This window comes from Martes martes, assembly GCF_963455335.1.
Source record: "Martes martes genome assembly, chromosome: 1".
Classification (NCBI taxonomy): Eukaryota; Metazoa; Chordata; class Mammalia; order Carnivora; family Mustelidae; genus Martes; species Martes martes.
In genome coordinates, this window is record NC_137888.1 from 110242387 (window position 1) to 110267989 (window position 25603).

The 25603-nt window shown below is 40.2% G+C and overlaps 1 protein-coding gene across 9 annotated transcripts in view; it reads left to right on the forward strand.

Annotated features, from left to right (window-relative positions):
* Positions 1-25603, forward strand: part of TP63 (tumor protein p63) — a gene marked incomplete at both ends in the record, with an annotated part of 227026 nt that overhangs the window by 145146 nt on the left and 56277 nt on the right. For 8 of the 9 annotated variants that reach the window (XM_080806129.1, XM_080806130.1, XM_080806124.1 and 5 more), the window contains one exon: positions 1939-2193. The exons of the other annotated variant lie outside the window; for it this stretch is intronic. In XM_080806129.1, coding sequence (XP_080662255.1) covers positions 1939-2193 — 255 coding nt within the window. The remainder of the gene's footprint in view (positions 1-1938; positions 2194-25603) is intronic. 9 annotated transcript variants of the gene reach the window in all.

The following is a 25603-nucleotide window of genomic DNA, read 5'->3' on the forward strand; positions in this document are numbered from 1 at the left end:
GGGAGAAGTGTAAAGAGATTAATAGTTATTTGAAGAGCAAATGGGGACGTGGCATCCGGCCATGGAATGCGAATGTATAAATGTACTGGAATGGACATGCGGCCTTTAACATTTAGACAGATGCTCTCTGGACTGAATGGAATGGCCAAGTTCGTAATTTCTCCTCCCCATGTGAAATACCTAAAGTTTAGTTAAATAATTCAGTTGAATGACAATTTTCGTCCAGCTTCTCTTTCTTTGTGGGTCTGTCTTCCCCATAGTTTTACTTGGTCAAGGACTCTCAGAGTTATCCTTCAACGGAAGAGCCAGACTCCTCATTTCCTTTATAAAATATGTACCAAAGAGACTACTTTTCTCTCCTGCTTTTGCTTTGTTTTCCCCTTCACTAACTTGAAGAAAGAATGAGATCAACATGCGTCAGAGGTTTTCACACACGAAAACCTATACCATCCGGTGCTTGCCCCTTCTGAAATGTGCCCATTTTGACTCTAGTTTAGGAAGGACTTGGATTATCTCATCAGGCTGACAGGTGTGATGGTCCTGGGCAGGGCCTGGACGCAGAGTCAGAAGATTTGGTTTCAGAATTCCCACTCTGTGCTTACTAGCTGATGCTTGAGCAAATCTCTCTCACTCTAGGATAGTAATGCATTTTTTTTTTCCAGATTAAATGACAAGTCAATTCCTTCTTTTCATGTACATCCTATCAAGTGCCTCCTATTCTGTGCCCGTTGGCCCAGAAGACCTACAAGTATGTGGGAGAGGAGCTATATGAGCTAATGTACTTCTAAATTATATCAAATATAGAATGTTAATCATAACTAGATGATGTTCCTCTTACACATGTTCTACTCTGGCAAAGAAGAAATGGCTACAAAGAAAATGAAAGAACAGATAAAAAATTAGGTTATGCTTGGATGATATACTAGCGTGTTTTGTTTAAAAATATCTAGGTATGGGGCGCCTGAGTGGCTCGGTGGGTTAAAGCCTCTGCCTTCCGCTCAGGTCATGATCCCAGGGTCCTGGGATCGAGTCCCACATCGGGCTCTCTGCTCAGTGGGGAGCCTGCTTCCTCCTCTCTCTCTCTCTGCCTGCTTCTCTGCCTACTTGTGATCTCTGTCTGTCAAATAAATAAATAAAATCTTAAAAAAAAAAAAATAGCTAGGTGGCTCTCCCTAACCTTACTACCCATGCTTCTCCAGTCTTGATGAATTGAGTCCTTGGGGCCCAGGGCAGAGGGCGGTGGGGGGTGGCATTCCTGGTATCCTGGGACAGAATTTAGATAATAAGACTACAGGGAAATTTGGGGGACCTCTGATTTTGCCCCATATACAAGAACTTGATGCTGAAATCCTCTTTAGAACATATCTATCCAGTGTTCTTTCTTATTCTGAATACTATGGCGGGAGGGGAAAAAAAAGAAATAGTAGGTGGTTTTTATTTATTTTAAAGACCTTTTCTATAGCTACTGAGCTCTGGACATTTTTGTCCAGTTTGTTAATGAGCACATATTCTACTTTTTTTTTTTATTTAAATATAGTTGACACACAATGTTACATTAGTTTCAGGTGTATAATGTGATTTCAAGTCTATACCCTATGCTCTCCTCACCACACACGCAGTCACTGTCTGTCACTAGACAGTACTACCACAAAATCGTTGTATATATTCTATTATCAGTTTCTCTTCAGGAGACCACAGTCTCCAAAAGCCGCACGTGAAGCTGTGTGATCTCTGTGGGTCATTACAAAACACACGCAGGCCTTCGACTTCTCTTGCTGTTTCTGTGTATCACAAATTAGTCCTTTTACCTGGAATGTGAAGTTTCATTTCTGAATGTGAATTTCGATTTCTGTAGAATGCATGCACCAAATGATGCCTTCTCACAGCAATGATCTGCCGCCAACGTAGCTAACACTGGGGTTTCTGGGTGTCCTGCAGCCACAGTACACGAACCTGGGGCTCCTGAACAGCATGGACCAGCAGATCCAGAACGGCTCCTCGTCCACCAGCCCCTACAACACAGACCACGCGCAGAACAGCGTCACGGCGCCGTCGCCCTACGCGCAGCCCAGCTCCACCTTCGATGCCCTCTCTCCGTCCCCTGCCATCCCCTCCAACACCGACTACCCGGGTCCGCACAGTTTCGACGTGTCCTTCCAGCAGTCCAGCACCGCCAAGTCGGCCACCTGGACGGTAAGAGCCCCGGGCCCCTGTGTGCCCTTCAACCTGACCCCTGCATCCGAGGGGCGGGGAGGGGAGGGTCTTCGCTGCCCCTCCCAGCGGCTTCTCCTCTGTCAAAGCTTACAGATCCATTTTGAATGGTGGATGGTGTTTCACTGTCCTTCAAGAACATTTTGTTTTTAAATATTTAACACAGAACCTGAGAGAGAAAAAGTGCCATTGAATGGGAAAAATCCCAATCCTGGAACCAAAGCCCTATGTTCTGGCAGTTTCAGCAGATCTGTTCTCCCCTGCTTTGTGCAGTTGGGGTGGGGGTGGGGGCGTTCCTCTACCTGAAAGTTTTTGGAAAACTATAAAGCATTATTCTAACAAAAAGTATCATAGGCATAGGATACAGGCTTGCATTTCTAAGAGTGTAGCATAGTTACTGTCTCATTACTTTGAAGAAGTAAATGTCGTATTAATGTGTGGTTAAAAAATTAAATAATCGCAAACATGGAGTGATAGGAAATTAAAATCTCATTTATTATAGAATGGCTAAGTTCATTTATACTTGTAGGTTTTATAGCACAAACTGTAACTTATTGATACTTATGTATTTATTACATTTAGAATTTTTTTCCTCAAAGAAACCTCTAAAACTGTACACCAGAGTCTTCAGTTAGTCCCAAGTGATTCTGCTTAAAAATGTTGGGGAAAAAAATGAACTTTGCATATATAACTTTTCCAAGAGTACATAGAAATATTTTCAAAAATTAAAAAGGTACAAGAATGTTTATTCTATTTTCAAGTTTGTTTTCTAATGTATTATAAATAAAGTTCACATATGAGGGAGGAGACTTACAAGACTGGTTTTAACTACTTGATCAAAGAATGCCCAACACCAAAGTGGCAAAATGGCACACATGTTTTTCAAACAACTTAATATTTGCATGGATTATAGAAGTGCTTCCAGATATTATCATCTTACTGATAAGTAGCTTTAGAATTATTTTAACAGAACTTCCCACCCCCCTTGGCAAATAGATTTCTCTGGAAAGTGTTTTACTTTTTATGATACAGAGTCTAGTTCACTGTAGCCTTAATCCAGCTCTATATCGTTAATAAAACAATCTGCGTTTACGCACTACATCCCAATGTAGTTTCACATGTGTGCCCTCGTTTTGTCTTCGCTTCTTTGTGAGCTAGATAGGACAAGTTTTATAATTCCCATTTTCCTAGTGAGGAAAGCTAAGAATGTGGAGGTTAAGTGACATCCCTGAAGGGACAGAGGCTTCTGTGGTGCTGGACCTATTTCTGATTCTGCCCTCCTGCACTAGATTGTGGTCTTTTTCTACCTTCCATATCAGGATGTTCAAAAGGGGTCAAAAGTTTTATTTTGGGGCTTTTCTTTCATGGTTTGAGAAGCAGTTCTGTCATGGTTCATATTTCAAACATAAAGTCTAAGTAAGAGTTTAAAATATGATCTTCCTCCCATGTGTTATTTATCAATTATGTCCCAGTCTTGAGTGTCTTTTGTATTAATAATCCTGGAGATGGACACTAAAGGTGAGTAAACTTAGAGTCCCTAGACCTTAAGTAAATATTGGTTGATCAGACCTTAAGTAAATATTGGTTGATCAGACCTTCAGTGTGCTGAAGGTCTGCTAGAAATGCCATTTTATAAATGGAGCATGTGCTTTAGCATAGGGATGACCCACTGGGTGTTCACAGTCCCTGATCTTCCAGGGCAACACTTTCTTGTTTGCATACCCAGGCCAAGCTCCACTGCGTTAGGAATAAGCACATCTGAAGGGCTGATGAGCACACTGAGGCCACTAAATGATGGAGCATTTCCCCTCTAACATGGTTTAAGGATCATAGTGGTGGAGCGTGCTGCAGGTGGAACATGAAATCAGTCTCACCAGCTCCTCATACAGAAATCTTAACGTTCTTGAGGTTATTCCAGTTTGAACATGATTCTGAACCATCCAAGCCCCATCCTCAGAGAACTAAATTGTGTCACAGAAAAAAGCCTGGGGAGCTATACCTAAGTGGTAGGTTAAGAAGGAGAGAAAATGGGGCGCCTGGGTAGCTCAGTGAGTTAAAGCCTCTGCCTTCAGCTCGGGTCATGATCTCAGGGCCCTGGGATCGAGCCCCACATGGGGCTCTCTGCTCAGCGGGGAGCCTGCTTCCCTTCCTCTCTCTCTGCCTGCCTCTCTCCTTACTTGTGATCTCTGTCTGTCAAATAAATAAATTAAAAAAAAAAAAAGAAGAAGAAGGAGAGAAAATGTCTTCTGGAGTATACTTAGGTTTCCTTACATGAGACAACAGTGAGAGCAGTATTCTGAATGATGGGGTGGGCAGTGCTGTTATAGGAAGAGCCACTGTTTGGAAATCAGAAAAGCTTAATTCTAGATATGATCATCTTTGTGAGTTTTTAGCCGAGTCACTTCATCTTTCTCAAGTTCAGTCAGTACTTCTGATTAGGATAGCGATGAGTCTGGTGAAACCTACTTTCTTTTCTTACGGTGAGGTTGAAGTAATTATCAGCATAGGGGTTCTTGGACATGTGGGTGACTCAGTCAGTTAAGCAGCCTTCTGTTCAAGTCATGACCCGGGGTCTTGGGATCTAGCCCCACAACAGCCTCCCCAGGAGCCCGCTTCTCCCTCTGCTTGCCACTCCCCCTGCTTGTGCTCGCTCTCTTTATGTCAAATAAAAATAAAATCTTAAACTAGGACATTTTCAGAAGGACTTAGGTTCTCATTAGGCATTTTGCCTGCCATTAAAGAATGGCCTTACTTAAGCTGCTTTGCCTTTCTTGGGTTTCTCTTCAGCTGTCTACTATCTACTCTATTGATTTTATAGAATGAGGTGACTGAGATGTCCCTTCTCTCCTGCCAGTGTATCAGATGGTGTTCAGAGTTTTATTAAGTCCTTTCTTGTTCACCCTAAGTTTTATTTTAGCCAGAGGGACATTTCTCCTAAATTTAGGGCCCTTGAACCCTTATCTGAGTAGCTACTGAGATCACCTAAAACAGCTAAGCAGCAGCATGTAACTCTCTGAGCCAAACTGTATATCCTTCCACTTAGACATAGACCTCATATATTTTAAATTATTTTTATTAACGTATAATGTATTATTTGCCCCAGGGGTACAGGTCTGTGAATCATTAGGCTTACACATTTCACAGCACTCACCTCACATTTTTAAAAATTATCATTTCACTTGTTTATTTCGACGGAGCCTCACAACGAGGGCTGTCAGCCCCACTTCTTTAAATGAGGAAACTTAGAGGAGTGAAGGTGACAAGGCTGATGGCCAGTCAAGGAGGGAGAGGAACCCAGGGCCTCTCACTCCCAGCTCACGTCTCTCTGCACTCCTGTCTAGACAGCTTTTCCTGTAAATGGATAGAAGGAACCATGCAGGAACATACAGGCCCTGTGTGGTACGGAGCTGAGGCTGAGCTGATGGAGGACTTTTTAAATGTCATATTGCACAACACCTATTTCTTTGGCATCTGTGCATTTTAAAGCCACTTTTCAAAATAAAAGACTATCATTTAAAGCTGCCCACAAACTGGAAGTAGCAGAAGCAGCTGTCAGGAGGAGGAACCACACTTTCTGCATCGTCTCCTGGTAATTTTTTAATAAAAACCTTTTTAGTACCATTTTATCACTTGTCATCATCCTCTCGTGTTTTCTCTTTTCATTCTGGTTTTACTCAGAATTACTGCCAAAATATAATGAATATATTTAAAGCATATACGCATATTTGCTTTCTCTATTTTTTTAAACAACAAATGTGATTGTATTTCCAGTTCGATAAAAGCAAGGTATATATTTTAAACTTTTTCCAAAGAAATAAAATGAAGTGTGACAACATTTTTCCATATTCCATATCTCACAGACATGCACACATACGTTCAAACCCAAACCCACACTGAACTTAGGACTTCGCTTCAGATTCTTTTCTTCTTTCTAGAGTCCAATTGCTACTGCTCGGGGAGGCCTCCCTTTTAACATCCTGAAGTGCCAGTCTAGGATCGTGGCAAAGAATCAGGAGCCATCAGATGGTTGACAGGATGGTATTTTAGAAATGGCAAGAGGGGCACCTGGGTGGCTCAGTTGGTAGGGTATCTGCCGTCAGCTGGGGTCATGATCCTGGGGTCCTGGGATCGAGCCCCACATCGGGCTCCCTGCTCAGTGAGGAGTCTCCTTCTCCCTCTGCCTCTGCCACTCCTCCTGCTCATGTTCTCTCTTTCAAAAAAATAAGTGAAATCTTAAAAATAAAGAAAAAAAATGGGGCACCTGGGTGGCTCAGTGGGTTAAAGCCTCTGCGTTCGGCTCAGGTCATAATCTCAGGGTCCTGGGATCGAGCCCCACATCGGGCTCTCTGCTCAGCAGGGAGCCTGCTTCCCCCCACCCCCCCTGCCTGCCCCTCTGCCTACTTGTGATCTCTGTCAAATAAATAAATGAAATCTTTAAAAAAAAAAAAAAAGAAAGAAAAAGAAAACAAAAAGGACAAATGGTAAGAAACTTAGGTGTGGATTTTGATTCTGAAATTTGCTCACGGCATATGGGACATTTCCAAATAGGATGTTAATGCTTATTCCTTATTATGAGGATTGCATGACCCGTGTAATACTAGCTTGTCATAGGTATAGAAATGTTTGCCGAATCTGAATTTTGATCCCTTTGTTTCATGAGTTTATTACAGTTTTGTGAGGGTTCAGTTGTACAACCAGCAATAATTTGAAAGAATGCAAAGCAAAATGTTTCTACCTTTCTTTTTTTCCCCTTAGTGCTTTCATGCTATTCGCATGCCTACTCTAGCCCCAAGGAACTGTGACACTATCCACTATCCAAATATATGAATAAGATGATGTAGAATGATTAACAGGTCGTCCCGTATACAGACTCCCACAGGATGGCTCTGCTGTTTTCCTACGCCTGCCCAAGCAGACACAGGCCCTCCTACCCAACACAGGGAAAGGTCCTCTCCAGATTTTAAGAAACTGTTGACTTCAACATGTATTTCTCATTTTTAAATTGACCACTTTGTTTGTGGCGATGCCTTGTTTTTAGTCGCCATGGTAAATAAAGGCTAACAGTGGATTTCACTCATGGGAGAGGCGATATATTGACTTGTGGTGGCAGAGTTCTGGAGGGAAGCCACACGCTCACCGGTCGGAACTGTTTCGATGGACTGTGGCATATCCATGTAACACATTACTCTGTGGCCGTTGAAGAGATTCATGTGTACTGACTGGAATGTTTTTGGAGTTCTTGCTAAGGAAAAGATAAGCTTTCTGTGGCAGCTACTTGAGAACTGAGAGGTGTGGTGAGAACATCACTTCTGGGGGCAGAGTGTTCTCTTTCCCCAGACTCCAGGGACCAGTCCTCTTGGGAATATAGGTCACTCTGTCTTGATGATCAGCCTCACACACCTTTGTCAGTTTGAGAGCTGTTTTGACATAACCCATGACGTACAGTACTATCTGTGTGTGAATACTGTGAAAAACTTTCCAGTTAGTGTTTTTTGTTGTTGTTGTTGTGCTTTGTCTGAGAAAAAGACCTGGTCGTTGGCCATACATTTTTTTTTTTTTTTTCTGTTGTGATTTTTCCCTTCACATATTTAAAGGTCTTGGAGGGTAGGCCTCCTGATCTAGTGCCCAGCACACTGTCCAGCATACATAGGCCCTTAATAAATATGAAGAAACTTTGTTTTCTCTTCATGGCTAAAGGACGCAGTTCCAGTTCCAAGCAGTATGCCTCAATTCTGACTTTGATTGTTAACCATCCGAAAACGGGATGATTTTTGCCTCTACCCATGATTTCGAGAGAGCATTTTTCTTTGCCTTTCCTAATCATGCCAGCTTCATGTCCTGTCCAGAGCTTTGAAGAATCTGACTTGAGCAAGTGGAGAGATTAGGGAGGTGGCATTTGAAAGGGGAACAGCCAGTTCCCCGGGGAGAGTTTCATTGATCCCAGCATATCAGTCCTGCAAGCTCTCATCCCTTGGCTTCACAGGCGAGCTGAGAGGCATGCGGGTGGCCCAGCCTCCCTGTCATCAGGTTACCTGAAATGTAAGACTTCCAGAATGAGGCGGCCAGCTCTGCAGAATTCTAACGCAAGCCAGCCCATTACGTGGCCCTCTGGAATCTCGGGACTCTTAAGAATAGCCCATCAAAGGACGTGATGTACAGACCAACTTTTTCATGGTGAATATGATTTATCAACTGCTTTACACTAAGGAAACACTTTTGTCGTCAAAGTTTGAGCTTTAATTGGAGCTTATCTCATCACTGAGTGGGCTGTTAGGTTTTATTGCTGAGGGACAGGAGAGAAGACTTGGCTCCTGCCAGTGATACATGTGTTACCCATAACAAGGTTATTTTCACTTCCTGACATAGCTGTCCTGTAAGTCTCCGGGGATACATAGAGGTGTGCCTTTCGGTGCCCCTCTCATAAGGAAGGAAACAATAACACTGAGCATAGTCGCCTGTTAGCCAAGCTATTTCTTAGTCCACCAAACATTGAGGAAGACTCTCGTAAGTAAAGGACCAGAAGATTCTTGGCGATGGTTCATGTCACTTAGTTGACCCTGGATTGGAATTAAAAATGAATTTCCATCACAAGACATGCTGCAGGGCTCTTGGCCCCAGGGCAGAGCAGAATAACTTCATCAACATGTTTGCCCTAATTTGTTTAGATTGACTCTAGGTCAATGTACGTAGGATAAGCCAGTTTCACCTAATGTTTATGCCCCTCCCACACTATTCTGAGTGATTTGTTGAATGCACTTTTTATTTAAAAATAAATATTTTGGGGGCGCCTGGGTGGATCAGTGGGCTAAGCATCTGCCTTCTGCTTAGGTCATGACCCCAGGGTCCTGGGATCGAGCTCCGCATCTGGCTCCCTGCTCCACGGGAAGCCTGCTTCTTCCTCTCCCTCTGCCTGCTGCTCTGCCTACTTGTCATTTCTCTCTTTCTCTCACTCTCAAAAATAAATAAATGAAATCTTCAAAAAAACAAAAGTAAAAATAAAAATTTTGACACTGATTTATTATATCTAATGTGATGAGAACTACCAGTTAATTAAAAAGAAATAAATAGCAAATTTAAATAAAGCTGACATTTTTTTTCCACTATAAAGTCTTCTTTTTGTTTTTTTCCTTGTTCTTTCTCCTGATCCTCCTCTTCCTCAGTCCTTCCCCCGCTTTCTTCCCTTTCATCTCCTTTTTCTCCATCACTATGTTGACATTAGTAGTGGTCAGTTTTTTGTTTTGGTTTTGTATGTATTCACCAGCCACTCAGTACCTTGTTTTTTCACTGGAGCTTTGCTTTCCTAGACTGGTGGATTACTATTGGGAAGATCATGATATAAATCCATCACCACGGACAGTTTCATCAAGAATGGGAATCCGATGCGGGACGCCTGGGTGGCTCAGTGGGTTAAAGCTTCTGCCTTTGGCTCAGGTCATGATCCCAGGGTCCTGGGATCGAGCCCTGCATCGGGCTCTCTGCTCAGCAAGGAGCCTACTTTCCCCTTTCTGCCTGCCTCTCTGTCTACTTGTGATCTCTATCAAATAAATAAATAAAATCTTAAAAAAAAAAAAAAAGAATGGGAATAGGATGATCAGGCCCTTTTGGTTTAACAGATCATGTTGACTAGATATGGGCTACCTGAGGGGTGGCAAACCGAAATATCAGTGGGAATTGAATGATGAGAACAGGGATGGCAGCAAGATGAGATCATGTGCCCTGCCTACAAGGTCTGTCCTTTGCAACCCCAGCTCGTTGTTTTGGGGGAAAGTAGACCTGGCATTAAAAGAATAAGTTTTCAGAAACAGCTTGAAAACCTGGATTTGCACATATTATCTGCAGATCTTTAAATGATCGTAATAATTTAGTTTAAAAAAAAGTCATAAAACACTACAGACCAAACGAAACAATAGGCATACTGAATGTTGTCCTTGTCATATATTGAACAGTGACAAGGGAAGACTATGTGAAGTTTACATCATATAACAGAAAACTAGAGCAGGTATCTAAGGGAGAGATTATTGGTAAATATGTTTCATTCATAAATAATCTCTATCCCTTTAAAAGCTTATATAGATTAATCCCTTTCTACAATAAATTGAGCAACATGCAGATTTTTCTGCTTTTTTCTTGAAGTAAATGACTTTCACCTTCTCATTCCAAGTAGAATTTTATTGTATACAAAATATAATACTGTGCATTGTTGGATCCTTTGTCTAAGGAAAGGATCTTATCTGTTTGTTTTTGTTTTTATTGTTAGAGAATTTATGGGATTCTATGACTTACCTCTCTAAAATTGGCCAAACTGTAATCAGAAAAGGGCAATGAGATTGAAAGAGCTTTGAATCAATTTTCTTAGCTCACTAACTGATGGCTTGTTTTTAATTGGCGAGTAGAGTGTGTGCCAGAACAAAAATGACCTGAAAATTGAGGTGTAAAGAGAGAATAATGTCATAAGAATTTTTAATGACTCAAAAGAAATACAGTATATCATTAAGCTTGACAAAGATCCCTTCAAATCAGCCCAGAATGATGTGTACCATTTATTGAGGGAATGTTGCTCTGAGGGCATTCCCATACCTGAGTTCGGCACCTTCTTCCACTCACATTCCCGATAATTAGCCATTTTCATAGTATGACCAAGTCTTGCCGTGGTTTCCATCCCCTCTGGTGGAGAAGGGCAGATGTATTTTTCTCATGAAAGGCGTTTAGAAATCACCTGTCACATCATGAGTATAGCAACTGTGCATAAAATATATCCTCATAGGTTTATGTCACTATCAATTACTTTGTCTACTCATGTCACCATGACTGGAAGACGACTTGAGATAACATAGCTTTCTGCTCAACCACTTCCAGTTCTCTGAGATTAAAGGAGAGTTTATTGTAAGGGAAAATCTTAGACTCTTTGAAGCCCTGCAGATGTTCTGTAGACATGGAATGGCTTTTAGAACAAGGGGTCCTGTAATTAGACACATGGAGGTCTAAAGGTAATGATCTTGGCAGCAGTCTCTCCTGTGGTTTTTAATAATGATTACGGCCCCATCATCATGCTGCCCTCAGGTGAAATTTAAAAGAAAATTTGATAGTAGCCAGAGATCCTAGATCTAATTCATTGTGAGGTAAGTTAGGGAAACAGTCTCACTTTACAAACAGAATGAGCATTCTTATTTTAGTTCGAATCTAGTAATGAAGACCCATGATATCTTAGTGGAAAAGAGAACAGTATAATTTGCCACTTTGTTACTGTATTACTAATGTCCGAAAGCTTGGAATGTAATTTCTGATCGTGTTATGCCAAATAGGGAATTTTCAAGTTCACCAGTCATACAGGTGTTCCTTCGTGGGTTACTCATTCAGTTTTTATTTTTCCTTTTTATATGGTTTAACAGGTATCATCTACTAAGTCTTGTGAAATATATAATGAAAGCAAATATTCTATTTCAAAGTACTTTGGTTGGGGGGAGGGGGAGAAAGAGAGAGAATCTTAAGCAGGCTCTATGCCAAGTGAGGAAGCCTGATGGGGGGTTTGATCTTGCAAGATCATGACCTGAGCCCAAATCAAGAGTCAGACACTTAACTAACTGAGCTACCCAGATGGCCCCAAAATACTTATCTTTTTACTGAATGGTTTCCAAGTTATATTAGGAAGAACAACGATTACTTAGCTTAAGGATCCTCATTGGAATCTGAGAAGTCATCTGACAGGCTCACGAAGAGCATGGTCTATGAAGTAGAACACAGGACTCAGAGGGCAACTTTGGAGTACTAACAAGTCTTATGATCTTGGGCAAGTTCTCCTGTGTCTGCCCACCTGTTCAATGGGTCTTACAGTATTTACTTGGCAAGATTGTTGTGAGGCCTAATTAAAGTTTACGAAGCTCTTCAGAAGCCCGAGAGATCAAGTTCTAAAAACACAGTATGTTACTATCTTACCTTGGATTTTTGTTTTTAGATTTATCTGCTGAATACTGTATCAATTCATGCTTACAATTTAGTTGGTTTCCTGAGGTTTTCCATTTATAAGCAGAGATGAATAAAATGGTATAAATATATAAATCCCTAGAAATAAAAGTGGGATGAAAAATATACTATATATAATGTATGTGTGCATGTGTGTGTGTGTATGTATACATACACACACACACACACATATATATACACATATATATGTATTTTCTTCTAATATAAAGTAATTTCTTCTTAAAACATGTTTAATTGGATCCCACAACTGTTAATCAATTACTTTCTTTCTTAGGGATTTATTGGTAAGATTTTAGTAGAACCAATAATAAAGTTTTAAATTGTGATCATTTTTAAGAGGTCAGTAAAAGAAAAATATTACTCTTTTCCTTAAAAATATAAAAATAATATGCATATGTATACAAATGCAAATGTGTTACTCTAGTTGAGTAAAAAAGGAATTAATTTCCAATAATTAAAATTTGGGCTCGAAAGATATTTCTTTCTTTTCTCTCCCTTGTTTACGTACTTTTTCCTTCTACTCTGTGTGTAAATTTATGACTTTCATATTTATGAATATAGTGCCCTGGTGTTAAACGATATAAATTGCTTCTACTTTTTTTTAAAACTATTTTGTCTTCTTGGGAAAGCAAATCTCATTTTCCCATAAGAACAACATTGTTATTATGGATTATATTTCTGACCAAGGACTTGTCATCAAGTAAGTCATAGATGTGATTAACTGTATGTCATAAAATGCAAAATTCTGACCACTATCAGCCACTGTAATAGTTTAAAGTAGCAAAATAATTATCATAATCCTGTAAAATTTGCTTAAATATCTTGAATGCCTTAACATGTGTATTAAGTTTACTCATAATGTTTTAAGTTATTTTTATGAACTTGACTTATCTAAAATTGCTATGCTATTATAACAAATATTTTAATTAATATTTTGATGTGCCAGAATTTTGATGCACTTAATGTGTAATAATCGGAGATACCTTTGTTTCTCAAAATTTTCTCTAGGAAAATTAGAATGGTGACTTACAAAACATTTTCCTGTTGCTAAGAATTCTATTCAGAAAAGAAATCTGTAGTGTAGATTGGCTTTATTTTAAAAATTTGAATTAATTTTTAAATGTATTATTAGAGGGGAATAATAATAAAGATATTATACAGTAAGGGGAAGAAAAAAAAGAAAAAACTGGATCCTATTGAATTTAAAATCTTAGTTTTCCTGTGTGTTTACTATCCCTGACCACACCACAATCTCCAAAGCAGGGCAGTCTTGAGAAGATAAAATGTCCCCAGAAGCAAGTGTTTACAAGAAAAGCTGTGAGCGCTAGTGGGAGCAAGCTCTGTTCCTTTGCCTTAGTGATTGATCACGGAGGTCTCTGAAGACTCAACTTGTATATCCACTCAGGATTTGGTGCTTACCTTGAAATATTATCTGTTCAAATTATCACCTACACTCACTCTTTTGACCTGTGTGTACAAACCCATAGAATTTGTATGGAAGGTCTGTGGGAAACAGCATTTGATAATTAGATAAAGCAGATTGATCAGTAGGTACACTAGAAAGTATTTTCGTAATAGAAATCCAGAGTAATTTTTTTTATATATACTTAACAGGATAGAGGTGTAGAAAGCAGCCTATTATGATAATTAAGAATTTCTTCTTAAACTAACCCACATAGATAAGTAACCTCTTTCTCCCTTGCTTATTCTCGTGCCTAGAATGTATTGAAATTACATAAATCAATACACACTCATTTAAAATGCTTCAGTTTAACTTTATTCCCTTTCAGTTTAGAAAGGCACCTGACAAATAACTATTTTAATCAGTCTTAGAAAAATGTATCATCCACCTCTAAGAGTTACCATAGGTAACTCATTCTTTAGGTTTGTATTAATCTTTCATGGTATTCACTGGTAATAGACCGTGTTTGATGTTTACCTTCAAAGACCACAGCTTACACTTTTATATTTAGGTGTAACAAAAGCATCTTTTGCAGGCACTTCTATTTTATGTCTGAAGGTCCTTACATAATTCAACAAACAGTAACTCATCTGTGTATTTTTTTGACATAAAAGCTAGAAGTGAGGGCCAACTCACGGTCTAGAGAAAAGATGTCTCACTCAGCAGCAGAAGCTGAAGGAAAAGTAGACTTCTTCCAGGCTACTCACTAGGACCCTCAAGACACATTACATATATAGCTCTCTGTATAAGTTCCTGTGACATATTCATATTTCAGAAGTGATTTCATTTTTTTTTTAAGATTTTATTTATTTGACAGACAGAGATCACAAGTAGGCAGAGAGGCAGTCAGAGAAAGGAAGGGAAGCAGGCTCCCTGCTGAGCAGAGAGCCCGATGTGGGGCTCGATCCCAGGACTCTGGGATCATGACCAGAGCCGGAGGCAGAGGCTTAACCCACTGAGGCACCCAGGCGCCCCACAGAAGTGATTTCTTACCTACTGCCTTGTGGTTTTCAGCTATGTTTTTCTTCACATAAACATCATAGACATAGGTAGAAGAATCGTGCTGAGAAAAGTCCTGTTGTTAAGTTTTTACAGAATCTTCTTTCAGCCCTTATTCAAGTGTATTATCATCTTGGATACTTGGGGATTAGGAGCAGGGAGGGGAAAGGCGAATGAATAGGAAGAAGAACAGAGAAGGGAAGGGAATACGGTTCATGCAAAAACAGCAAGTGGATTCTTCTGTAAAAGTATGATGTGGATTCTCTAAGTTTGTTCATTGGATGTTTTCTAAGATGCTTTAATAGTATATTTTCATAATATGGACTTCTAAGAGGAGAAGAGCCAAGCCATTTGAAGCCAATATTAAATTCAATTTAAAATCTTGGCTTCTTTGATTAATGTATTCTATAATCTACTGGATGTTTTTGCTTCCAAGAGTGAGCATATACCTCTTATTTCCTTCAGTTTTCTTCTTAAGAGTGTTGGCTGAGCTCTTTCAGGAAAGGAGAAGAAAGGGGACTTCTTATTTTCTTTTCCCTAGCAAGTCTTTCTTTTTTTGAGAAATCTGCATTTTATACCCAATACTAAGTGGTCTTAGTCAATGAATACAGTAAGCATGCCATTCTATATACTTTCCTTTTCAGTGCTTTGAAATTTCTAGTAAAGAAGGTCTCCATAATCATCTGCCGGTATTTTAGTGAAATAAAGATAAGCGATATAATTTTAAGACCCCTTTCTCTGATGGTTTGACTTTAATAGGTGTGAACTCTTAGTGCCACAATGTAACCAAAGCAGAATTTTAATGTAGATGCATTTTTTAAAATTTTATATGTTCTTTCTACCTGTTAGAAATATTCTTTTATTATAATTACTTTTAAATCTAAGCTTTCCTTCCTATTGTCTCAGAACACAACCAAACTTCACAGAGCTTAGATTTGAGTCCAACCTTCACTGTGTCTGCCTTTGAGCATCCTAGTGAGTATATACAAAGAAAGGACCAGAGTTGCTTGGGTATCTTTTGTCCCTGATCTCAGTAGAAGGTCAGTTGTGCTCAGCACATGGAGAATGCCTCAAGAAAAAACTAACTTAGAAGTGGAAGGGCATTAGGATGAATATATTTTGGCCTGGGTACTGCCCACACTGTTAGATGAATAGTGTGAGAGGTTACATCCTTTTAAAACTTGCTTATAAGCATTCCCACACTAACAGATTTTCTTTTTAAAAATTGTTTGACAATTTGTTTTGGAGCTGTCACTTGGGCATATGGTTGTGGGGCACAGATTAGCTCCTAATTTATTGCTCTCTGAATGTGTTTGACATCGGAATTTAGACTTCAGAAGCAGAAAATGGAGTACTTGAAAACATTTAAGCGGAATAGGGGATCATCTCTTTTCCATCATTTCCTGATTTAAGATGAAAATGTTCTCTCAACTGCTAACTTACAATGAGATGCGATATGGCATATATAATCCTGTAAAATATGGGAGATGCTCACAGTGTATCATTTCTAGTTATCTTTCAGGACTGATGATTACAAATACTGTGACCATCCTAGTGGATGGCCAGAATATCTTTGCCTCTTCCTGAAAACAGGGACTGTGGCTCTTTTGCTAAAATGAGGACAAACAAAAGTGCCTAAGGAGGCAGGGTGGTGAGTGGAAAGAATTCAGGCTTTGTGGGTAAATAGACCTGGAGTTGAATTCCTCTTCTCTCTATCTGTGTGGCCTTGGGCAAGACACTGTCCCTAGGGCAGCTTCTTCATCCCTAAGATGGGACTAATACATCTTTAGGTGGCACTTTATTAATAGGATTAAACATAATGAATGTAAACTGTTTAACCCTGTGCCTGGCCAATGGTGATTTTTTTAACTGTATAGGTCATAAATTTAGGGTTAGAACTCAGCCTAACCCCACCACAGTCACAGATTCCTTGGGCACTGTAATAGGGAATCCCCTCCTGGGGGAACTTCTAGCTTCTGGTGCCACCATTTTGTGGTGGAGGTTATATGTTAGAACAGTGCTTTAAAACTTTTATCACAGTAAGGAGCAGAGAAAAATCAATCTCTACCTTGGGCATCTCGAGTTGGTCCTGAGTGGTAGAAGACATACACTTTCTGGGCTTTTGTTTTGTTTTGTTTCTATAAAACATTTCAATAAAACATTTTGTTTTGTTTCTGTAAAACTTTTTTTTTCATTTTAATATATTTCTATAAATATTTCTTTTCCTTGTCTAAAAAAATGAAAAGTCTTCAAAATTTTAGTTGCAGGAGAATAAATAGCATTTATCTTGTGGCTTTGAGTTACACCCAGGCATACTGCAATGTCTATTTCTGATGTACCAGTACCTTAAACAATTGTTTAAGAAGAACAATTTTGAGATAACTTAATGTAGTCTGGAAGACAGCACTGAGGAGTAATTATTTTTATAAGCCACAACCCAAACCGAGCGAGGACCCACGCTATAAAAGGTTGATATTGTTATTCAGTTGCACAGAGCTTCCTTCTATATTGCCCAGCTTTCCTGAAGCTAGCTGCATTCTAGAGTTGTTTGGATGAGCCCAGAGGGCCCAGTCTCCACAAAACAGAAGAAGTCACAGGGCAGCAGATTCCAGCTCAAAGTGGAGAATGGTCTGGATTTTATGTGCTGCCTCCAGTGGTAGTGAGCTCAGCCACACAGTGTGTGGGACTAGGTGGGACCCTTGACTCGTTTCAGATGAGAAAATGTATCAAGTAGCCTCTGAAGATCCTTTGGATTAAAAAAAAAAACACCTGTGCATCCAGAGGACAAGTCTTTTGTGGCTGGAAAGAAAGAGAAGAACAGCAGTGGATGACCAGCTCTGTGCCAGGCAGCTGGTTAAGTGGGGGAAGAGAGTGGACTTTCCAGGCAGCCAGTGGAGTAGAAACCCAGGGGGAAACAAGGCAGCTCTGCCCTCCTCAGGACAGTGATTCCACTGTTCTACCTGAAACTGTGGCCAGGTATGGGAAACTGCTCAAGTTAAGACTCGGAAGGTAGGATGAGGCCAACCTATGCGGATCAAGACATTTGGACTTTGTCTCATGGGCGGTGTGCTGACACTGAACACCCCTTGAGCACAGAAATAATCATGCTCAGATCCCAGTATAAAGCCCATTCATCCAGCAGCGTATGGAGGATGGTTGAAGAGGGAATGGAATGAAGAAAGCAGTTTGGAAAATGCTATGATCGTGCAGACAATTGGTGGTGGGGCTGACCACTCACCCAGGATGCGGTGCACTTGAGCCAGGAAGGACAGACATGAGAGAGCCCCAGACTCAGATGTGGAAGTCACTGCTACCAGGGGCTCCACGGGAAGAAGGGAGGAGGAACGGAGAACGAGGAAAGTAGCTGAAATGATTAACTGTCTTCCTAGGGGATATATGTTAGTAAAGGGTTGGCAGCCATTTTCCAGCTGGGGCTTTTGCTAATCACTTAACAACATCCCCAGTGCCTCCATTTCCTCATCTTTAAAATAAAGGTCAGGATACCTACACTCCAGGGTTGCTGCGAGGGTCAAGTGAGATAGTGTGGTTCCAGCGGTTTGTGAACTTGGAAGTCCATCCTCATCCAAACTGTCACTGCTGCCTTGGGACAGAGGCAGCAGGTAAGGCTTGTAGCTTCCTGTCTTGTAAAATTAGCATTCACATCCTTTCACTGAGGCTCAAGCTGAAGGTCTTGCTTGAATGAGATGATTATTGTCCAGCCTATTTCAAAACTTCCTGCCGTGTTTTCTCTCACCCCTTGTAACAAAAGCCAAAAGCCTATTCGCCTCCGGACACTTGACCCTTCTGCCTTTCCTCTTTCCCTGCGGAGAAAGCCAAGTCGTCTCTAGAATAGAATTCACGCTCTTCTCCCGGGCTGATGGAAATGACTGGCTGTGGGAGATAAGGACCTATCTGTAAGGCTCTTCTACCTGAAGTAAGCTGCTTGTGGAGTATTTTCTCATTAGGATGATGGCTGTCATACAGACAGCCTTGCCCCCTCTCACGGTGCTTGATCCCAGACATACTAACATGTGTGCCTCGGTCGTAAGCCATCCCTTCCAGGGACTGATTTCCCCTGGAAGCACCAGTGAGGGGAGAGGCCTTTGTCAGAATTCTCATGACTGAATCATTGCCATGAGCTAATGTCTCCAGCTTCATGAGTCACTGCTGCCCAGGCATCAGTTTTGTAGGTCAGAGAAATGAAGATGTCGGTCCCCTGTTGTGATTAGCTCACGTGAGGGAGGGCAAAGCAGTCTTCAGATGGCGGCATTCTGGATATCAGATGTTCGGCCTTCTCTGTAAGGACATAAGTGAATGGAAGGGTTTAAGAGTTAATAATGATATTTCAAAAATCCTCTAATTTTTGTGTGTGTTTGTTTTGCTTTAGGCGAAGTAGGTGAAATGATGTGTTTGGGAGATGAATGTTCTTGTAATAGGCAAGATAGAGCTTGTAGGGGAACATCTGTAACCAACCCATTCCGCATGAGATGGGGCCAAGGCTTGCTTGTGTTTTAGTGCCTGTTCAAACATGTCTAATTTTAAAAAGATTTATGAAGTTTTAGAGGATTCTCCATAAAATATCATTTCTTCATAGAGAAAGTAGAGTCATTAATAGCCTAGTGGTTAAAATGTGTACCCTCATGGTGCAGAGGCAGTGCCAACATTGGGCCCTATGTTATAAAAAAGAGTTGCCAATATGAAGATGATATTTAAAATATTAGGAATATCCGGAATCATTCATGAATCTGCCTGTTAATCTAGCAAGAGGTGCAAAGAAATGATGCTTTCCAAAGTTTTTTAAAGTTTCTGATAGAGAGTGTGTAAAACATAATGAGAGACATACTTGGGTATTTGCCCCCAAGTGCTCAAGGGTATAGTTCAAAAGCTGATCCAAAAGAAAGTAACAGAAGAGGGGACAGAAACTAGTGAGGGAGAATAAGTTTAAGTGCTATCAATATCAATTAAACAACAGGATTTTTTATTGTATTTACCTGTCTCTGTGCTTTGTGTTTATACACACACACACACACACACACACACACATATGCATATATAATATGCGTATATTTATATGCATATGCTTATATATGTATATATTATACATACATATGTACATACACATACATTATATATTCATGCATATACATTATATATACATACATATATATTATAAATATATATACATACACACACACACACACACACACACACACACACACACACATATATGTGTAATACCCTGTGGGGAGAGAGTGAGAATCTGAGAAACTTACTTGTTTTTTTGTTTTGTTTCTATTTTAATAGACAATACTTAAGTACCTGCTTAAATCATGGTGCTTTAAAAAGTAATGACATTGGGGGCACCTGGGTGGCTCAGTGGGTTACAGCCTCTGCCTTCAGCTCAGGTCATAATCTCAGGGTCCTGGGATGGAGCCCTGCATTGGGCTCTCTGCTCGGCAGGGAGCCTGCTTCCTCCTCTCTCTCTGCCTGCCTCTCTGCCTACTTGTGATCTCTCTCTCTCTCTTTCTCTGTCAAACAAATAAATAAAATCTTAAAAAAATAATAAAAAGTAATGACATTTTATGTCAATGATCTGCTTCTTGACACACCTTTTGGGAAGAAGGTTGGGTGTCTGCTATAATTTACAGCAAATGCTCAGAGTTTACAAGAAAGATGGTACTTCTCCGTGACTTCTGCTGCCCCTCCTATTTTCCCTCATCTTCCCCTTCTGGCTCCTTCTCAGTTCTCTCAAGGGTATCAGCCGTACAGCGCAAAGGGCAAAGAAAGCAAGGAAAGGACAGGGAGTGGTAAGAAAAATAGTAAGGAAACTTCCTAAGCTTATGGTGGCGTAGTGGTTCTTTTCAGCAAAATGAATCTTTTGAACTTCTAAAAGAGAAGTTTGTGTACTGAACGTTTTCTTACCCATAAAATTGATTTTTTTCATACTGTCTGAGGCATCTATAAATATTATATGCATGAAGGAAAGGTGTTGCTCTCTGTATTAGAAAATTCAGGGGTGCCTGGGTGGCTCAGTGGGTTAAAGTCTCTGCCTTCAGCTCAGGTCATGATCCCAGGGTCCTGGGATCGAGCCCCACATTGGGCTCTCTGCTTGGCAGGGACTCTGCTTCCTCCTCTCTCTGCCTGCCTCTCTGCCTACTTGTGATTTCTGTCGGTCAAATAAACAAAAATCTTAAAAAAAAAAAAGAAAAAAGAAAATTCAGAAACATTTTGTCACTTAAATTGTAATTATATTTGATCAGTTTCTTGGAAAAACATTAGTTCACATTCAGAAGCTTAATTTCTCTTTTGTTCATATACCAAAATATTAGCAATGGATCTAAGAAATAAAATTGTGAACATTTTTCATTTAAACTATTTTTCTTTTTTCAAAAGTTTTTAACTTTTCTTGGTATATCAAGACAAAATTTTTTTTGAGGGAGAATATTTTTTAAAATATTTTATTTTTTTTTACTTGAGAGAGAGAGAAAGAGTGCACACAAGGGGGCAGAGAGAGAAAAGGAGAAGCAGACTCTCCACTGAGTGGGGCGCCAAACATGGAGCTTGAACCCGGGACCCTGAGATCATGACCTGAGCCAAAGGCAGACACTTAACCGACTCAGCCACCCCGGTGCCCCTTTTTGAGTGGAAATATTAATAAAGGAACTATATGGAAATAAGGATCTGAGTGATGTAGCCTAGTAAAAAGATAGAGGATCCTTTTTTAAAATTTTTTTTTAATTTTTTTTTTTTTTTTTTTTTTACCAGTAAGTTTTAAGAAATACCAGCTATGTGGAGAACTCAGTAATTCTGTGAAAAACAGTGTTGGTTTTTTTCTTGTAATATTTAAAATTTTATCTCCTTAGAAGCTTTAGAATACTTCCCCACCCAAACTGGGACGGCCGAGCATACGCTTATCACTGTTGTCCTAGCATTTCCCATCTGAAGCTTCGTATGTTTTATATCCTATGCGTGTGCCTTCATGTCCCCAGGACCTTTGTTGAAGCTAGGTGGAAGGAGCCATAGCAGTAGGTCTCAGTTGTTACAACTCAGTTGTTACAACTCACTGAACCACACCTTTAGTTTTAAAGTGCATTTCTTAAGCACCAGAAGGTACAGTATGGCGAAAAACATACATTCCCCATAGTTTACTAGCGGGGGCCATGAGGTTAGTCCCTAGAGCCCTATGAGACGCCGTTTCCTCCTCTTGCAGGTGTACAGAATCTTGCTGGCAAGGTTATTGAGAGTGCAGTACGTGACCCCCATCGGCCAGTGCCTGCCACTGAGCAGGCCCTTGCTAAATCAGCCTTGTTATTCTTAGACCTAGATGCTGTAGGCTAATCATATTAATAGATAGGTAAGTTAGCCTTCTTCAAAGAGCTCATAGTCTACCAGGCAAACTGATAAACCTAGCTGTAATTCAGTGTGACAGGTGCTGTAATCTGTCTGGAATGTCCCCCTATCCACCAACCTCCTGTCTGCCAGGCCGACTCCTACTCATCCTTTAAAACTCACTGAAAGCTGTAATTGTAGATGAAGCCTTTCCTTGCCATATCCCGCCCCCTGACACACGCACACACACGCACACACTCAGGAGTTCCTTCTCTTATGCTCACTGCACTTTGTACACACACTCCGAATCATCGTGTCAGGCACGTCTGTCTCACGATTACCACGTGAACTGAGAGGGAGTAGCTTTTCCATCTCTGTCTTAGTGCTGGCACATGCAATGGGTCTCCTCAGGTACTTGTCGGACAGTATTCGTTGTCTGAACAAAGTGTGTTATAGCACAGAAAACAGACCAATTTGACCAGTTCACCGAGGAGTTCACATGTAAAGTGGGCTCTCCAAAGATGAGCAGGGTCTTGCAGTGGGGGAGAAAGAGAAAGGACATTCCAGATAGAGGATCCAGGGGAGTAAAAGGATGGAGACAGGAACATGCTGTGTATGTCCCGGAGGAGGAAATAGTGGGGTAGACCTGGACCAGGCAATGTTTGGGAGCATGGGGAGGAGCAGGGAAGGGGGCTGGAGAGAAGAGCCAGATTGAGAGGGTCTCTGGGTCATCTTCTGGGGTTTGCCTTCAATGCCGCAGGCACTGAGGAGACCTGGAAGGACTATGAGTAGGGCGGCAGCGGTGTTGGAGGTGGGGAGACTGGGCAGAGACGCTGGTTGGGTGACTGTTGTAATGATTAGATAAGAGATAAATGAATGGGGAAATGCAGGTCAGTTGTGGGGTTTGGAGTGGATTGGGAATATGTATTTCAGAGACAGAAACTCTCTCTCCATAATTGGGTTTGTTTTGACTACTAACATAGCATTTTCCACAGAGCTGTTTAAGAGCTACTTTTTTTTTTTTTTTTTTAAAGTAAAGATGTTATTTATTTGTTAGAGAGAGAGAGCACAAGCAGCGGGAACCTGAGCATTACAGGAGGTTTTGGTGCAATGGTTTACCTTTTTTCTCTTAGAATTAGTCTGGGCTCTTTATCCACTGCGTTGTGTGTGTGAGATAGTACCCACATGTGTGTAGTGGCCAGATTAAAACAAAACAAAAAACAAAAACAAAAAAATCAACTTCCTGTTCTCTCTGCTTCTACCTTGCATTGGAAACATGTGGGAGGATGTTTTATTGAATGAAGAAGGATGAGCTCTTGCCAGGGAGCCAGTGATGGGTTTAACGGCTTTGGCCACACCAAGCTGCTGTTTTGGGCTTCGGTTTTCTTACCTATAAAAGAAACACCTCGGACTCAATATTTAAGCCTTATTCCTGTTTCTTATCCTAGATTTAAGAATGAACACTTTTGGTCTTTAACTGGGTAAAAGAGTATATTTAACAGTAGCACAAAGAAGACAGAGGCATCTTTTACTTTAGCTTTGGGCACGGTGGGAAAAAAAAAAAAAAAAAAGCATGCTATTCAAAAAGTAGCCATGCTATTTTACAAAGTCAATCACTAGAAAAATGTATTTGTGCATTGACCCATGGTTGGCCCTCAACAAACATTCAGTGAACTGAATTATAAAGTCTCTTCATTCCTTTGGCTGACCACTAGAGATCATGAATTTCTTACAAAGGATATTTACTGTTAACAAACTACTTTTATTTTTACCAGTACACAGAAAAAGGATTCAAAATTCTTCACAGGTACCATATTTCTAAGTCTAGCTAGGGGAATGGGGCCAAAATGGGACCAAAAGAGAAGATTTTATAAATCACCAACCTAGAGACCCAGGCATCTGAAAAGAGAGAAATCACGAAATCAATTACAAGCTTCTTCCTGTTTTAGTGCCTGGAACATGCTGCTTCTGAGAGGTGTCCTACACATAGTGCTCTAATTGATACTAAATATAATGTGAATAAGAGCTTTAAGCACTTATTTAGAAAGCTAGATCCATATAAAGAAGTTAGAATCTGACTGTCAGTTTCTAGAGAGCCTGCTTTCCCTTCTTCTATCCCTGATTATTTGATCCAGATATTAAGGAAGGGCTGGAGAAAAGTGCACATATTATTTTAAAGGTATAATGATAACAGTTTTCAGAGCAACTTCTTTGAAAATTAGTTCATTTCACTTCTTAACTAAATTCAGTACAATAATTTCTGCATTTCTCTGACAGTTTTCTTCAAATATCTGTCCTTTCTTTTTTTTAAAGCTTTTATTTAATTATTTGTCAGAGAGAGAGAGAGAGAGTACACAAGCAGGGGGAGCAGCAGCAGAGGGAGAAACAGGCTCCCCACTGAGCAAGGAGCCTGATGTGGGACTCGATCCCAAACAATTTTTCTTTTTTCCTTTTTTTTTAAAGATTTTATTTATTTATTTATTTGACAGAGACAGAAATCACAAGTAGGCAGAGAGGCAGGCAGAGAGAGGGGGAGGGGGAAGCAGGCTCCCTGCTAAGCAGAGAGCCCAATGTGGGGCTTGATCCTAGAACCCTGAGATCATGACTTGAGCCAAAGGCAGAAGCTTTAACCCACTGAGCCACCCAGGCACACCCCAAACTATTTTTCTGGGGTAAATTTGTATTCATTGAGCAGGAATACCTCATCTGATACATAGTCTGTCTTTATACAGTTTGGGGATTGTCAGTACTGATCTAAGTATTAGCTACACTATCAACCTTCATTTTCTTGGACTCTGGAAAGAAAGGCAAGTAGTAGGATTTAGTAGGATTAGACTACGATGGGGGGTGATGAGAGAGTATCAAACTGTTATTGACACTATTATTGACACAAAGACAGTTCAGCATATCTGAAGTTCAGACTTTAGATCTGGCAAAGAGAATCTGGTTGGTGAAAAAAGCCAGACCTTTATAAATTATAGTTAAGAGTGACCCTTTCAACAGTCTACCACAGTTCTTGATACAAAGGATCGACAACTTATAGGTTTGAAAAACAAAACAAAACAAAAAACCACCTACCTTTCAATTTGATTTACAGTATCTCCCATTTTCATGGAAAGGGTTAGGGACAAAGTTCATTTTATCACGTTAAAAAATTATTCTGAAATCATCTGGAAACTGGATATCAGCATTTATTTTTTTGGAGTAAAAAACTTCCAATTTTAGTAATAGGGGTTGAAAAATCATTAGCATGTTTCCTTTTCATAAGAGTGAGTTTGCATCACAGACCTCAGTGATGTATTATTCATTCTCAAATATACTTGTATTTGTTTTATATGCATCGTTTCCCTTTACATAGCATGCCATTTGGTTCTTGTTTTATTACGATTACCACTTGAGTGAAGGATGGATAAGGTAAGGTCTCTGTCTAGAAGTTCATAGTTTTCTGGTTGGGAAGACAAATGAACACCTGTAATTACAATAAAAGACAATATGTGTCACAAGAAAAAATAAAGATAAATTTATCTTTATTTGGAATCAGGGAATGTATGGACAATCGGTAATACTGTCGGAATAAAGAAACAGGTATGTAAAGTAGAATGGACACCACTTGCAAGGTTT